At 44.8% G+C, this 17,434-nt stretch overlaps 1 protein-coding gene and 1 long non-coding RNA gene across 5 annotated transcripts in view; one reads left to right on the plus strand and one right to left on the minus strand.

Annotated features, from left to right (window-relative positions):
* The window catches only part of SEC24B (SEC24 homolog B, COPII coat complex component), an 88,892-nt gene extending 81,489 nt beyond the window's left edge, over window positions 1-7,403 (minus strand). For 2 of the 4 annotated variants that reach the window (XM_047798208.1, XM_047798207.1), the window contains exon 1: window positions 7,189-7,403. In XM_047798208.1, coding sequence (XP_047654164.1) covers window positions 7,189-7,315 — 127 coding nt within the window. In that variant the 5' untranslated portion in view covers window positions 7,316-7,403. The remainder of the gene's footprint in view (window positions 1-7,188) is intronic. The other 2 variants (XM_047798210.1, XM_047798206.1) reach the window with 1 other exon arrangement.
* Window positions 7,404-8,671: 1,268 nt separating this feature from the next.
* Window positions 8,672-13,994, plus strand: LOC125137965 (uncharacterized). Its single transcript, XR_007137551.1, has 3 exons — window positions 8,672-9,052; window positions 12,731-12,843; window positions 13,826-13,994. It is a non-coding gene; the product is annotated as an uncharacterized LOC125137965 (long non-coding RNA).
* Window positions 13,995-17,434: the final 3,440 nt, after the last annotated feature.

A 17,434-nucleotide genomic window follows, 5' to 3' on the forward strand; every position in this document is an offset into this window, starting at 1 on the left:
GGCCTCGCTCAGTGGATCAAGGATTCAGTGTTGCCGTGAGCTGCGGTGTAGGCCGAAGACTCGACTCAGATCTGGAGCTGCTGTGGCTCTGGCATAGGCCAGCAGCTGTAGCTCCAATTCGACCCCTAGGCTGAGAACCTCCATATGCTGTGGGTGCGGCCCTAAAAAAAAGACAAAAAAAAAAATTTCATTATCTTCAAAGAACATATCAAGGTCAGCAAAGTACAAGTTCCTCTATCCTACTGAGATACAATTCTCACTAATCTGGAGAAGCAGAATCAAATCTAAGAATGTAATCCATTCATTTCAGAACAACCAAGAAGTAGTCAATATTGAGCCAAGATGCACGTTAACAATCCCCCTTATTGAGACATTCAAATACTGCCGAACCAGCTGGTAAACAGCCACAGTACCACCACCACCCCCACCCCCGACCCTGCTTCCAGTTACACCCCACCCCCACCCCCACGCTGGGCCCTGCTCGCCCCACTCATGATCCAGCAACATCACATTCTGACAGGATCCTACTCCAGTGTCAAGGCTGATATCCATGCAGTGGTCAGCACACACAGCACTGACTACCAAATATTCTAAATATACTACCCCACAAATATGGGAGTTCCCGTCGTGGCGCAGTGGTTAACGAATCCGACTAGGAACCATGAGGTTGCGGGTTCCATCCCTGCCATTACTCAATGGGTTAAGGATCTGGCGTTGCCGTGAGCTGTGGTGTAGGTTGCAGACGCGGCTCGGATCCCGAGTTGCTGTGGCTCTGGTGTAGGCCGGTGGCTACAGCTCCAATTGGACCCCTAGCGGCCCAAGAAATAGCAAAAAAAAGGCCAAAAAAAAATATATATATACTACCCCACAAATAAAGATTAATAACATTACTAAAACACATTCTGTAAGGAGCATAAAGTATGTGCACATGCGCCCCTAAAATTAAAAACCCCAGTGATTTAAAAAATGGGGAGTCCCAATCGCATCTGGATATGTTGAATTATTCCTTCTAATGGAAGACCAATAGCCCAACGGCGACTGTTGCAGCAACTGCTGGCAGGCACAGCCGATGCAACAATTTGGATGAAATTTCACCGCATTAAGTATAGACTATTCCTGCCACTATGTCAGTTGTCCTTTTTGGATGCCATGATAATGAGCGCTAAGAGTGAAGGGGTCAAAAGGAGACAGTTATTGGTTGAAAACCTACCACATGACCAGGTACTGAGCTTTTCTTTCTTCCCTCCTTCCTCCCTCTTTTCTTTCCCTTTCTTTTCTTTGCCACACCTGCAGCATATGGAAATGCCCAGGCCAGGAGCTGAACCAGAGCTACAGCTGTGGCTTATTCTACCTTGCGGCAGTGCCTGATTTTAACCATCGAGCAAGGTCAGGGATCGACATACTCACTGAGACGACAGCAGGTCCTTAACCACAACAGGAACTCCTGTGCTTTTCTTTTCTGGATCACTATGGTCATTTTATAAACAGGGACGTGAAAGATCACTAATTCATACATATTCAAATATTTGGGAAGTAGTGAAGAAGCCGGGCATTGCAGACTCCAAAGCCCATTTCACAATACCTGTTTCTAAGAAATACTTAGGAAAAACAAGCGAGTTAGGACTTGGCCACTGGCTAGGCAAGGTTATTTTCCTACTCCCTCTCCCCTCCCTACCTCATCCTCCTTTTCCTCAGTTCCTCTTACAGGCAGCTTTCAGCTAACAATTTGGGAAGACTTTTTTTTTTTTTTTTTTAAGAATCTACTGTTTTGTTGAATTGCTCTTTTTAAAAAATTTTACGGCCACACCTACAGCATACAGAAGTTCCCAGGCTAAGGGTCGAATCAGAGCTGCAGCTGCCGGCCAGAGCCATGCCAGATCTGAGCCGAATCTGCGACCTACACCATAGCTGCGGCCAACACCGGATCCTTAATCCATTGAACCAGGCCCGGGATCGAACCTGCAGCCTTGCCAACACTCTGTTGGCCAACACTCTGTTGGGTTCTTAACCCGATGAACCACAACAGGAACTCCGATTTTGGAACACTTAAAAGCAATTAAAGCCCTCTTCCCACAAACCAGCTAGCTGAGGTGGTGGCCTAGCAGAGGAAATCTTCCAAGACAAGACGCACGGGAAGAAGGGCTGGTCAGTGTAAGAAAATAAGAGTCAATTTCTCTTACTCGAGTAAGAGTGCCAACTGCCTGCTGCCACTGGGAATACTTGAGGAAAACTCACATGGTCTTTGCCACCTGAAGAATTTATATCCCAGTATTCTGAAGGAAATGAAAGGAAGGGGACTCTTATTTACTAAGAGTCTCACTTTGCTAAGCAGCAGGTACTCTGAAAATAGCAGCTCAGAGTTACCGTGTGGCTCCGCGGGTTAAGGATCCCGGTTTGTCACTGCAGCGGCTCGGGTCACTGCTGTGGTGCAGGTTGGATCCCTCGGCCTGGAACGTCTACACACCGCAGGTGTGGGGAAAAAAAAAAAAAAAGCTCACCTCAATTAAGGTAACCCTCTCAACAACCCTATGAGAAAAATATTATTATCCTCTGAAGCACAGAGATAGATGTTAAGTTAATTTTCTCCACAAAACCCCGGGCTATAGCAGAGCTTACAACCTTTCACTGGCCCACAGGTTCTCACGGTGCTCAGCCTCTTGGAAATAACAGTGGCTTCCCTGGGGCTGAATATAACATGATCTGCTCTAACACGCAGTGCTGACTGTGAGGATGTGCTCACTCATTTCTAAGATTTAAGACTGGCTTAAAACCTGTTCTATTTCAGTGTCTTTAGCATCTAATACTTCAGGGTTTACAGATGAATCCGAAAAATGGAAGTGAGCTGAAATACCAGGATCAGGGGCAATGAACATGAGTGAGAAAATCATTACAGATATAATCTTAGAAATTAGATATGAAGGTATATTACAGATGTAATCTCTGAGGGGGAGGGAGTGAGGTGGGGACGAAAAGACACTGAAAATTACTAAAGTGATACATACAGCAACAAAAAATACAAATTGAACCCAGATAAAAAAGACACAAACAAGTGAGGGAATATATATACATTTTTAAAATCCTTGAGATATCTCTTCGCTAGCTTTGGGGGAAATTATATATGCAGAAAGTTATACCACAGCAATATCTTCATGAGAGGATCTGACGCTTCTGGTTAGCTACAAAGGAAGAGTAGAAACATGAGACACACCAGACACTGTGCTGATCAAAAGGAACTTCCTTCAGGCACACCAAGGTGATGTGTATCATTTTAAATTTTGCATGTGCTCTCCAAGTGGAAGGGTTCCCATAACCCACCAGACATTACTGCTGAGCTAACAGTACATTTATGTGTAGCTTCCATAATGAATTCTGGTAATTCCCATTACTATCTCATCCTTCTTGCATTATTGACAATTAAAATGATAAAACCAGAGTTCCCATTGTGGCTCAGTAGTAACCAACCCAACTAGTATCCATGAGGAGGCGGGTTCGATCCCTGACCTTGCTCAATGGGTTAAGGATCCAGCGTTGCCATGAGCTGTGGTACAGAATGCAGACACGCCTCGGATCCTGCATGGCTGTGGCTGTGGTGTAGGTCAGCAGCGGCTGGGATTTGACCCCTAGCCTGGGAACCTCCATACGCAGCAAGGGCAACCCTACAAAAAGCAACAAATAAATAAATAAATAAAACTACCAGTAGTATCCTTCTTAGAAAAAGGATATGGAAACACATTTTCACTTGAAAATGAGCACCTTTTGCCTCCTAAAAGTAGAATTAAAAAGCAGTGTTTTATAGATAAATCTAGGTTCTTCTCCCTCCCAAAATGAACTTAAAAGACCTCTTTCAAATTAAGTCAATTGGGAGAAACTACAGGGTTATGCCATCATTACCAGGAAATTATTCACTGAATCTTTCCTTGTTTGAGGATTCAGCTTTGGAGCGACTCTCAAAAGGCAGAGCAAAAGTTGAAAAATATTCAACTAATACTTCATATGGAAACACAAATAATTACAAAATGCCCATATTCTGCTCAATGAAAAACCGAAGTGCAGAAATAGAAGAAAGTACAGAAAGGAAGTTTAAGAACTATTTCACAAACTCAAAGAAGTTAAATTGTATCTTCAAATAAACAAGGGAAAGCATGTTCACAGTTAAAAACAAAAAACACGGAAAAATAATGAAGTCTGGGTTTCTGCCTCTCTACCCTTTCCAATGTCAAAGTTTCTAATAAGAGAATTCTTAGAGTCTGGGAACAGAAAGAGATATGGACTTGGAACTAGGAAGACTGAATGAGACTTCATTTAACAAAGGTTTAATGAGGAGTTCCCTGGTAGCCTAGGGGGTTGAGGACTCAGCATTGTTGCTGCTATGGTGTGGATTCCACCCTTGGCCTGGGAACTTCCACCTGGTGTGGGTACAGCAAAAAGAAAGAAAGAAAGAAAAAGAAACCCAAATGCTTAATGAGACTGTAACACGTCCTAGGCCTTGAATATACAGCAGTGAACAGGAGTCCACCTGCTAACCTCAAGAAGCTTATACAGACTTTGATGGTGTAAAACACCCCCCAAAACCTTCTTGGGTCCTGATTTCATCTCTTAAATTAGAAGAGTAAATCAGGTATTTTACAGAATGTGTTCCAAAAACATCTGGACTGCCACTCCTATTTTTTTTCTTTTTCTTTTCCTTCCCCAGCGGTCCCAAGACTCCACAGATGCCACTGGGCCACATAGGAACTTCTCCACCCCTATTTTAACCACAACAGCTCTGGGTTGTTTTTTTTTTTTTTTTCCTGATTTCTCTATCAGGGCTCTACATACAATTTCCTGTGGGAAAAATCTTTTTAAAAACATGTTTGGTAACTACTAAAGTAAGTGATTAAGAGATATCATCCCAGTGTTACAATTCTGAACTTTGTAACATTTCATACTCATATTTCTGACCTATTTCTTTTTCATCATGACTGGAATTTCAGAGACATACTAGTTTACATAGGGCTAAAGAAACAATCACAAACCAGAATCACTGCTTACTCGTTATCTATGGATGCCAAATACCACGTAGCAAAAATTACTTTTTTCTAAGATTAACAAACAAAACTCACAAAAACAGATTTGATCTTATTTACCACTTAACCTACTTACTTCCACAAAAACAAACAAACCAAAAGTAACTCTATTTCTTTATCTGCATTTCCATCTCCTTAGCATTTAAGGCCTTTCTGCAACTGGGCCCCTTTTAAGTATTCTTTTCAGCTTCAGGGCCTTGGGTTTTCCCTCCCACCCAGCACCCTTTGTGCCCATTTTCAGACTTTTGTTTGTGCCCTCAAGAGGGTCTGGCCCTCCTACCTCTACCTGTCAAATCCCTCAAGGTCATAATCAATTTGAATGTCACCAAAACACAGGTCAATTTGGGAGACAGGCAGGGAGTCTGTCTTATCTACTAAGCTAATCTTGAGTCAATCATGCAACAAATGTCGAAATGAACTGATTATGTCAAAGGAAAGTAACGACCACAAACAACAGAAATCAAGCAGCATCTATATTTGGCTTCTAAATGTATGAACTGATTTGTTTTTACAGATTTTACATCCTGATTACAACTGGTATCTTGGTATTCCTTGAGCATTCACAAAATTTCTAAGGCTGAGGTAAATACTGGCCACTTTAGAAACTGTTCCCTAAGACAATAAGGCCTACTCAGAAAATCTAAAAGACACCCACAATCCTCGGGGCACCATTAAACATTGATTTACAATACTCTAAAAGACTTGGTATCTCTTCCTAAATTATCATGTTTTAGTTCCTCCACACACAAAGCTTTTTTACAAACAAAAACAAGAATTTATATTAAGTTTACGAGAACAAAACTGCTCACAAATGAGTTCATGTATGTTCAGAACAGAAGCACAAAAGCTACTATACTGTTCACATTAAACACCCATATAGTAAACAATGATCATGAAAGTAAAGCATGTGATACTGACAAGTATGGCTGATCCAAAGGATATTAAGGCTAAGCCACATCACCTTTGAGTCCTGAAAAAAATTCAACTTCTGGCTCTCAGAACAAATTGCAAGCTTGAAAAGCATCAACAAAGATGTTGGCTGACCTGATTTACAAAGTCCAGTAAATTTTCATTAACAGGTTGGATAAAATAGGTCAGTCCAACCATCATTTGAAGAGTATCTGCAGACTGTTCTCTTACAAACGCAGTCATTATTCAATTACTTTCGACAGTTCTCATCTGAAACACTATCGTCTATAAAGAGAGCCCTCCCCACCTCCCCGGCCGCATCCAGGAACATTCCAAATCTCAACATTAGGGAATGGATATCCTAGAGCTGATCATTTTTCAGCTGAAACTCCTGCATACCAAAAGCCCATGACCTTAGCACCAAAGCAGCTTTCCCGTTGCACTGGCTGCTGCCGTTGGGAAGGCCCTGCCTCAAACAGGACCAACTCTGTCACGTTTTTTGGATTTATGAAAGTGCAGCTGGGGGTGGGGTGGAGTGGGGAACCTGCCAGATCTAAAAGTATTCGTTTAAATCCTTTTGACACCTGCCTCCTTTCAAACACGACAAACTCCAAACATTTGAGCAGCCGCCGCAGCAGCATTGGACAGATCTTGAGGCCGAACTAGGTCAGGGTTACGGTTACACTTACGCTGCACATTAGCACCCTTTGTCTACAAACTTGAACACTAAGTTAAGTTCCCTTCCAGGCAGCGTGCTCGCTGGGCCTCAGAATCGGTGCAGTCTTCCTGAGACAAGAAGGGCACCAACCACCCTGCTCCATGGCTACACCAGCCTTCTCCGGACCACGCACTCTGCGGCCTCGGCAAGGCCGGGTCTCTCGGAGAAGGGGTCGCTTGGGGGTAACTCTCCTGCGCCCAAGCTGCATAACACGGATTTCACAGGGTATCTGGGCTCCCCCTTTTCTAGGGCCCCTACTTATCCGGGCGGTTTCGTGCCTGGGGTCACACTACCGTAACAGCCCAGGGCCCCGATTCCCCAGGTCTGAACCCCCGCCGGGGCGCCCCTCCCCCCACGCCCGAACCCTGCAACCCCCCTCCCCCGACCCTTACAGCCCCCCTTCCCACCAGCCCCGCCACCGCCCCGCCCGGTCGGGCCGCGCAGGCTGCCGGGCCGGCACTAGGCCCCGCGCTCCGCCCCGGCTGCCCGCCTCACCGTTTTGCTGGTGCGGCCCCAAGCCCGGGACCGCGGGCGCGGCGGCTCCTGGGGCGGCGGCTCCGCCAAGCTTGGGAGGGATCCGGGCGCTGGCGGCCGGATGAGGAGACCCGGCAGGAGCCGACATGACGGCGCTACTGGCGGCGGCCGCGGCTCTGCTTCGGGGAGGTGGGCGGAGGGAAAGGAAGGCGGGGCCGGAGAGGAAGAGGAAGGAACGCGCGCGGCGTCACCGAGGGAGTCACCCGGGACCGCGGCGGGAGTGCCGCGCTCCACCCCGGAGCTCAGCTCGCCGCCGCGGGCGCCGGGACCCCGGTCCGCTCCGCCCGGCCCTGCCCTGTCCTGTCCTGCTCTGCCCTGCCCTGCCGCCGCCCCGAGCCGGGAACCGCGGGACTCCCACCCCGGGTCGCTCCCCGCAAGCGCGGGCGGCGCGCGCCGCAGCGCCCCCTGCAGGCGGAGCCCGGCGCGCCCAGGCCGGAGGCAGGGCCCGGGGCGGCGGCCTGCCGGCCAGCCCTGCGACCTCCAGGCCCCGCGGAGCTGCTGAGGCCTCCCGGCGAGAGGGATGGATCCGGATAGTAGATAGTAGGGGCTCTGGGCCCACTTCCACGTGGGGTGGAGGCTGGAGCGCTGCGGGCCGGGATGGGGCAGTGCCGGGAGAGGGGTTTGGGAGCTGCGGGGTGACATCCGGAGCCTCGGGCAACGCCGGGCTGGACTGACCCCACTCACCATTCTTCGGAAGAGGAACCCTGGGTTTGGGTTTGTACTTATTTTAATCCTGAGGGTTTTTCTTTTTTTTTTTTTAATTTTCTTTTTCTCCCTTAATGTTAAATTCCAAAGGAAACAGGCATTCCAGCTTCTCGTCCGTGGGGAATTACAATCCCAGGCAAAGGAAGAGGAATTTACTTAAAATCAATGACTTAAACCGGGAAAGGGGGTACTAGAGTAAGAGAAACTGAAGGACAAACTTTATCTGCCTCATGATTTTTGCAAGGGGTTGGCTCATCCTGTTAGGATTGAAAAGAGGAGCTGTAGCATCCGAAGCAAGAATTCAGCTTGCTTTGTCTACCTTGGTGAAATCTTTGAATCTCCGGTCCCAGCATGCTAACTGGCAAGCAAGCCCTGGAGTTCATCACCCAAGTCATTTTGCCATCGTTCGGAATCCCGAGTGTGCCACAATCATTCTGTATTAGAAATGAAATTGTTCAAAAACATCAAATTCCGAATGGGTTCCAGCAAGATATTTCTGGAGTGACAAGTCTAATTACTGAATGATTATACCAAGCATAAAATGCCCTATAGCCCGAGAAAAATGCAAAGCTTCACTTTAGTTGTGGCCATGAATTAATGATACTTTGTGTTCGATACACCAAATGAATTACAAACAGGATTTCAGTAGCTGGATTTGGACTTTTTAAAATTTGTCTTTACTCATTTCCATAATTCTGGTTAATTTTTCCTTTTCATTTTATACATGGATAAGCAACTTAATAGTTTACATTATCATAACCAGAAGCTAAAATATACTAGTTCCTGCATGTGAAAAATACCTTAAGCTAAATTCGTAGGTTTTAAAAACCAATAATGTTTTTAAATGTAAATTTTTAGAATCTTTAGAGAAAATTATACTGTGCACAGAAGACAGTCCTGTCCTGGAAAGCAATATCCCATTAATAAAAACTGCTTGAATTTTAACATTTTGGGTAGATAATTTCAAAGAAATAAAATGTAAGAGAAAGTAGTATAATAGATCATCAAATATTCACCAACCAGCATCATTTGTTAGTTCAGGGCTAATTTTGCTTCATCTATACTGACACCAACCTCCATCCTCCCTGGATTATCTTGAAACAAATCTCATATTTTATTGGTAAGTATTCAATATGTATCTCTAAATATAAAACAAACACAATACCACCATTGTACCTAAAATCATTAAAAAAAATCATTAAAAAATAATTCCTTGGTATCATCAAATATACAGTCCATAGTGGTCTTTTGAGTTTTAGGATTTTTTATGATACTTTATACTCCTTCTAAACAAAATGGGCAAGTGCTTTTCCACAAAAACCTAAGCCCCTGCACGAGCACACTCTACTTCATCAAGATTACACAAGGAGGTCTCTGGTGGGTCAGCAGGTTAGTGATCTGGCATTGTCACTGCTGTGGCTTGGCCACTGCTGTGGCACAGGTTCAAACCCTGGCCCAGGAATTTCTGTATGCCTCAGGCACAAACCTCCTCCCCACCCAAAAAAATAGATAAATAAATAAAGACTATGCAATTACAGATTCCAGCATTTCCTGGTAAGAAAATAACTAGGCAATTGGCTTTCTGCACCTGGACTATAGCCTCTTGAGTGTAACAAGCCCAAGCCCATTTTCATCACAGTATGTGGAATGAAAGTGAACCCTGTCTCTTTAAGGGAGACTCCAAAAGAGAACTGGGACCCTATATATATATATATTTTGCTTTTTTAGGGCTGCAATCTCGGCATGCGGAGGTTCCCAGGCTAGGTATGGAATCAGAGCTACAGCTGCCGGCTTACACCACAGCTCATGGCAACGCCAGAATCCTCAACCCACTGAGCAAGGCCAGGGATCGAACCTGCAACCTCATGGTTCCTAGTCAGATTCATTTCTGCTGCGCCACAGTGGGAACTCCTGGGACCCTATATTTTAACAGATCATCCCTACCGTCTTGATCACCTAAGCTGCTTCTACTTGCCTACTAGTTCACCATAGTATTTTGTAGCATTTTTATGGGAATCTTTTGCATAACAGATCCTGTATGAAAATATGTTATTTTGCTCTATTCCTTTAAGTCCCCTGACTACTACTCAGTGAAGAATAGGAGGAAAAGGATGAAGGGTTGAATGAATGCTTACCATGGACCAGGCACTGTGCTAGTCACTTTAGATATATATTTTTTCCCAGTTTGTCCTTTCCATAATTCTATAGGATATTTTTCTTATCCCCATTTACTAGAGGAAACTAAGGCTTATATAAAGTGCAAATAATCTAAGTAAAAATCATGAATTTGTAAATAGCAGAACCAGAGCTCAGAGCAAAGTCTGTGTAGCTGAAAAATCTTTGCTCTATTCACTACAGGCTATATACTTGGTGCATTTACATTTTTCCTCCTAAAGCTATGCTAATTAGGATGTACTATTTTGCTTGTCAAAGGATTTTCAGTTTTACATATTTAGAATTTGTTCCAGTGTTCTTTAGAATGGTAAACCTCAGGGAGTTCCTGTTGTGGCACAGTGGAGACGAATCCAACTAGGAACCACAGGGTGGTGAGTTCGATCCCTGGCCTCGCTCTGTGGGTTAAGGATCCGGCGTTGCCGTGAGCTGTGGTGTAGGTCACAGACGCGGCTCGGATCCCGCGTTGCTGTGGCTCTGGCGTAGGCCTGTGGCCACAGCTCCAATTAGATCCCTAGCTTGGGAACCTCCATATGCCGCAGGTGCAGCCTTAAAAAAAGGACAAAAGACCAAAAAAAAAAAAAAAGAGTGGTAAACCTTCAAGTGTTTGAAATGCAAATTCTCAGGTCCCGCCCCAGACCTAGTGAACTCTGGGATGTGGCCCCACAGCAAGCTCTCCTGAGAATTCTGATGCACAGGAAAATCTGGGAACCACTGCTTTGAATAGCAAAGTTAAGCTGCATTGGTTCACTCTTTTTGGCATAAGGAGATGATGGTCCTTTTCTTCAGGACATTTCTCCAATCTTTTGCCAGTCGTTGCAAGTGTTTGTGGTTGTGTGACTGTAATGCCAGGAGGACCAAAGAAGGCAGTGTCAATCCTGATCCTTTTGATGGGCGATGTGAAGACACTGCAGAGGCCAAGTCTGTGTTCAGTGGGAAAAAGTGCTGCCATTGAAAGTAAGCCCTGCCAACAGGTGCAAGAGGGACATTTTTGCTGAATGTCAAATTCTGACACATGTGCCACTCTTTGTCACCCACAATTTAGAACTCATATTCTCTGTAACAGAGGGTAGGCGTCTTGGACAACTGAACACTTAATCTTTATCTCAAAAATGCTAATCCACTCTTCCTTCTCTGTTGTATCTGGCTTCCCATATCCCTCAGCCAGTTTTTTGTTTGTTTGTTTGTTTTCTTTTTTTTTTTTTTTTAATTCTCTAGCTTTAAATCACATGCGACCTTTGTGAAACACCCTTCTTTTGGTGCCACCGCCTATTAGACGTCCCTCTCCCAATGCGAAGACCCAATTTTCCTCTTTTTCTTTTTCTGATCTATTTACACATTTATTGAATTTGTAGTAGGCCAGGTACTGGGGAATACAAAGATTAGTAGGATATAATCTGTCCCCAGAGATCCTAGGCAGAAACTTTTACATATATTCTTACAGACTTTTTTTTCTTTTTGGTCTTTTTTTTTTTTTTAGGGCCGCACCCACAGCATATGGAAGTTCAGTCCATAGGGCTAGCAGTCTAATTGGAGCTGTAGCTGCCAGCCTACACCACAGCCACAGCAGCTGGGGATCCAAACTGTGTCTGCAACCTACACCACAGCTCACAGCCATGCTGGATCCTCAACCCACTGAGTGAGGCCAGGGATCGAACCCATATCCTCATGGATACTAGTCGAGTTTGTTGCCACTGAGCCACAACAGGGACTCCCCCATTGACTTTGTTATATTTGGATTTCGTGTTTTTTTTTTTTTTCCTACAAACTTGCTGTGTTATTATTTCTCACATTCCTTTTGAATCTTTATTTTTTTCCTTGCAGTATTCCGAGTCCCACCACTCATAATAAGAAGAAATAATTTCACAGATGTTCATATTATTTGATCACTTATATTCACATCACTTAACTATCATTTAAGCCTCAACTGTCTAAGACAACTAAGGTCCTAAAAGTAAAAAAAAAAAAGTGGGATTATTAGGCAGATAGTTAGCACATAGTCATTCTATATGCAAAAGTACACGCACTTACAGGAGATTCTCTCAAGCTCTCATTAGAATATTATTTTAGATATACTGTAATTTCTGTAGTTATCCACTCAACCAGCCCACAGCAGGTGAATCATGAGGCAGGAGAAGGAAATGCTGTTGATTAGTCAGCAGAATAAATTCAGGAAAGACAAGAAAATTGGGGAAAGTGGAAGAACTAAAAATGCACACCAGTCGGAGGCAATTAAATTGAACAACATTAGGAGTTCTCCTGTGGCTTAAAGGATTAAGGATCCAGCATTGTCCCTGCAGCAGCTTAAGTCACTGGTGTGATGCAGGTTCCATCCCTGGCCCGGGAATTTCCACATGCTGTGGGTGCAGCCAAAAAGGAAAAAAAAAAAAAATTGGGCAACCTTATATAGTTCCCTTAGGATAGGCATAGCCCACAGGTCTCTGCCACCCAGGAATTTTTAACCTGGTCTTCTGAAGGGAATTGAATAGTGGGAACTCATTTACTGAGCACCTGCTATACATAACTTTAAAGTTCTTTAGGATTACACTATATTTATACATACAGATATTCATAGCTTTGCCTCAATTCCAAGAAAAACTAAATTACATTCTGTCCTCTGTTTCAGAAGACAGCAGGGATATACAATCCATTATGAGAACCTTAGGAACTCTTTTACTGATGAACAGTTTCGGTCCCCAAACTCCACTGTTCACTGGTCCCCGTATTCATAAGTCCAGGGTAAGTATGGGAGTTTCCTCTCCTAGACTGCACATGCATTTCCACCCAACAGAAAGTTGAACTTTGAAGCTTTAGAACCTGGCTCACTGTTCCCTTTTTTGCTGATGAAAGATGTAAAGTGCTGCTTCTCAAACGTTAGCTATGAATCACTGGAGGATCTTGCTGAAATGCAAATTCTGATTTCGTAGGTTAGGGAAGCCCTTGAGATTCTGAATTTCTAACAAGTTCCCAGGTGATGCTGATGCTTCTGGTCCCTGAACCTTGAGCAGCAAGGTTCCAAAGGGCATCTTGTCTTTTACATTTGAAAGTCCACTGAAGAAAGGAATGCCCTCCTTGAAGGCGTGAAAGAACCTCTTAGCAGCTGCCGTGTGTTCCCACCACTCAAGCTGGTGTGGCACAGATGAAAGTGGGTCTGGCATTTCTCTGGCTTTCCTCACCAGCCTCACCAGCCTTGGAGGCCTTTCTCAGGCCTCCAAGAGGCTGAACCCCCTCCTAATGGGTAATGGGTGGTTGGTATTGACAATAACTGACACTGATCATCCTGCCACCCGTTCACCAATAATGTTTCCACTTTTCCAATTACTTTTCCCTTTGCAGATTTTTTTTCTTTTTCTTTTTAGGGCTGTATCCGTGGCATATGGAAGTTCCCAGGCTAGGGGTCTAATCGGAGCTACAGCTGCCAGCCTACACTACAGCCACAGCAAGGCAGGATCCAAGCCGCGTCTGCCACCTCTACCACAGTAGGTAACACCGGATCCTTAACCCACTGAGTGAGGCCAGGGATTGAACGCGCAACCTCAGGTTACTAGTCGGATTCGTTTCCGCTGCACCACAAGGGGGGGGGGGTGGTTTGGGCTTGAACTTATGAAGGTAGAAGAAACACAATTCAGAAGCTGAGAGGGCCTTCAGGGGATCAGTGCTGGTCTCCTTTGGTTGCAACATGCTTGTTTATTTACCCCACGAAAATTTTCTTATTTTCTAGTTCTGCTGTGACACACTGCGACATCAAGGGGCCAGCCGACACAGAAATTACTTTGTACGATCTTCAGCGCCATCTGCTGGAAGCAGACAGAGTTGATCTACTGTTACTCCATAAGGCAGATTCATTTTACTTTCAATTTTTATTTATTTTCCTTTTTATGGGTCACACCCTAGGCATATGGAAGTTCCAAGGTCACGGGTCTAATCGGAGCTGTAGCCTCTGGCCTACATCATGGCCACAGCAACGTGGGATCTGAGCCTCATCTGCGACCTACACCACAGCTCATGGCAACACCGGATCCCTGACCCACTGAGTGAGGCCAGGGATCAAACCTGCACCCTCATGGATACTAGTTGGATTCCTTTCTGCTGAGACACGACGGGAACTCACTGGAACCAGTATCCTTAAGGACACTAAGCCTTAATAGCCTAGAATATGACTATATTTGAAGACAGAACCTTTAAAGTGGTAATTAAGGCAAAATGAAGTCAAATGGATGGGCCCTAATCCACTATGTCCTTTCTGTGCAGTCCTTCCTTTCCTCTGTATTATATTCAAGTATTGAAATCAAATAAATTTATTTTCTTGGTTCATAATTTCTTACAAAAAAGTTTTCTCTGATAACTGCTTTCTTCACAAATGAAAAGTAGACTTCGAGTCAATCCCTATGCACCGTTGCTATGTAATAGACTAAAATACTCCTTATCACACTCCAGGAAACTTACATAACATCATAGGGCTTAAGCTACAGGAAGCTAAGTGTAGGAGATTGTAATTTTATTTTACTTAAAATTTTTTTTTCTTTTCTTTTTTGGCTGCCCTGTGGCATATGGAGTTCCGGGCCAGGGATCCAATTTGAACCGCAGTTGTGACCTAAGCCACAGCTGCAGCAATGCAGGATCCTTAACCCACTGTGCTGGGCTGATTGAACCTTTCATCCCAGCACTCCCAAGGTGCTGCTGATCCCATTGTACCACAGTGGGAATCCCTTATTTTATTTATGTTTGGCTGCACTCATGGTATGCAGTTCCTGGGCCATAACCTGCTGCATCACAGGAGAACTCCACAGAGAGAGGGGTTTGTTTGTTTGTTTTTGTTTCGCTTTTTTAGGGCTGCACCTGCAGCCTATGGAGGTTTCCAGTCTAGGTGTCAAATCGGAGCTGTAGCTGCCGGCCTATGCCACAGATAGCAATGCCAGATCTAAGCTGCATCTGCAGCCTGTACCACAGCTCATGGCCACGCCAGATCCTCAACCCACTGAGTGAGGGCAGGGATCGAACCTGCATCCTCATGGATCCTAGTCAGATGTGTTTCCACTGTGCCATGGCAGGAACTTCAAGAGGGTTGTGTTTTTTTTTTGTTTTTTGGTTTTTTTGGCTTTTTGCCATTTCTTGGACCACTCCCGTGGCATATGGAGGTTCGCAGGCTAGGCGACTCATCGGAGCTATAGCTGTCAGCCACAGCAACGCAGGATCCGAGCGGGATCTGAGCAAGGGCAGAGATCGAACCCACAACCTCATGGTTCCTAGTCGGATACGTTAACCACTGCGCCACAAGGGGAACTCCTAAAAGGGTTATTTTAAACAAGAATCTCTCCCATAAGATTTTCTCCTTTTAACTATAACAAAATAGGTATTGTAGAAAAACATCAGGAAAAGAGAAATACACATCCTAGGGGATGTGACATGCTTCTTGCCAAGAAGAGGAGAAAAACCCAGGAGATTTCCAGCTGTCCCCTAGGAGTGGCTGGTGCACGGAACCCAGGAATCCATGGCTTTTCTTTTCTACACCACCTGGGAAAAGGGTAGTGAACAAAGCAGAAGCAAAACTCTGAGAGACTGGGGGATTGGAAGAGCAAGAGGAGACTGTATCTGTCGTGAACAGGGAACTTTGGAGAGAGAAGAGATAGAGGCATCGGAGGAGGCCTTCCTTTCTACTCTTTCAGTGAACGCCCTCTGTATTGGATCTCTAAGGAAACAAGGAAACATAACAATATAGATCCTTATTATTTATCTAAATTAGTCCTATTAGGTTTTTTTTTTCATTTATTTATTTTTGTCTTTTGTCCTTTTAGGGCTGCAGCCATGGCATATGGAGGTTCCCAGGCTAGGGGTCTAATTGGAGGTGTAGCTGCCAGCCTACGCCACAGCCACAGCAATGCCAAATCCAAGCCCCGTCTGCAACCTACACCACAGCTCACAGTAACGCTGGATCCTTAACCCCCTGAGCGAGGCCAGGGGTCAAACCCGCAACCTCAACCTCCCTAGTTGGAGTCTTTTCCACTGTGCGGTGATGGGATGGGAAGTCCCTATTAGTTTTTTTTTTTTTTTTTTTTTCACAGCTCCTTTTGCAGCATCTGGAAATTCCTGGGCTAGAGATAGGGCAGAATTAGAGCTGCAGCTGAGGCCTCCACTGCAGCCACAGCAATGCTGGATCCTTAACCCACTGAGGGAGGTCAGGGATGGAACGTGCATCCTCAGGGACAGGATCTTAACCTGTTGGGATCTTAACCTGATGAGAAACAATGGGAAACCCAGTCCCATTAGTTTTGATGAGACTCCCCACAGACTCTGGATTGCATGTGCTTGGTTACAGACTGCACAAACTTAATCCAAGAGAGAGCTCTAGGACTAGCTGTTCTTAGTTCCTAGATCTGAGAGATTTATGATATATGAGTAGAGTGGGGATTTCCTGTCTACTTTCCAAGACAAAAAGAGTTCTTACTTCATTTTCCATGAAACGCCAATACGTTGCATAGCTGGAGCATATAATCCATATGCTTTCTCCACAACTAAGAGTAGGGAAAGTCAGCAGCTCTGGTATCTATTAATTCCCCCAACCCCCAACTACCATTTGGAAAGTATGTGCTTTGGGACACACTCTGGGCTGAGGTAATACTTCTTCTGTGTGCCTGTGTGTGTTTTATGTTGCTGTAATCAGCCTACGGGGCTAAAGCAACAAAACACTGTAATGGCTGCAAATACATGAGTTCTCTGTAGGCACAAAATATATAAATTTTGATAGTTAAGCTGCACACATATAAGCCATAGGCACAGTTATAATTCTGTTGCAAGATCATGAGGCACAAGTGATAAGAACTGTTTACAAATCACCATGATTAAGAGTTCCCAGAGTTCCCATCATGGCTCAGCGGTTGGCAAACCCAACTAGCATCCATGAGGATGCGGGTTTGATCCCTGGTCTGCTCAGTGGGTTAAGGATCTGGCATTGCTGTGAACTGTGGTGTAGGTTGTAGATGCGGCTCAGATCCCCCTTTGCTGTGGCTGTGGCGTAGGCCAGCAGGTGCAGTTCCGATTCGACCCCTAGCCTGGGAACCTCCATATGCTGCTAGTGCAGCCCTAAAAGACAAAAAAAAAAGGGGGGGGGGGTTCCCTGGTGGCCTAGTGGGTTAAGGATCTGGCATTGTTACTGCCGTGGTATGGTTTCGATTCCTGGCCTGCGAGATGCCTTATGCCACGGGCATGGCCAAACAAAACTAATCACTATGATTAATAAGTCACATGTTCACTTTCAAAATAAGGTAGAAGTTGGAAGTAAAAACAATGATTTTTGCTGTTTTTTGAGCACCTACCAAGTGCTAGGCATTGT

The sequence above is a fragment of the Phacochoerus africanus genome, chromosome 10, assembly GCF_016906955.1.
Source record: "Phacochoerus africanus isolate WHEZ1 chromosome 10, ROS_Pafr_v1, whole genome shotgun sequence".
Lineage (NCBI taxonomy): Eukaryota > Metazoa > Chordata > Mammalia > Artiodactyla > Suidae > Phacochoerus > Phacochoerus africanus.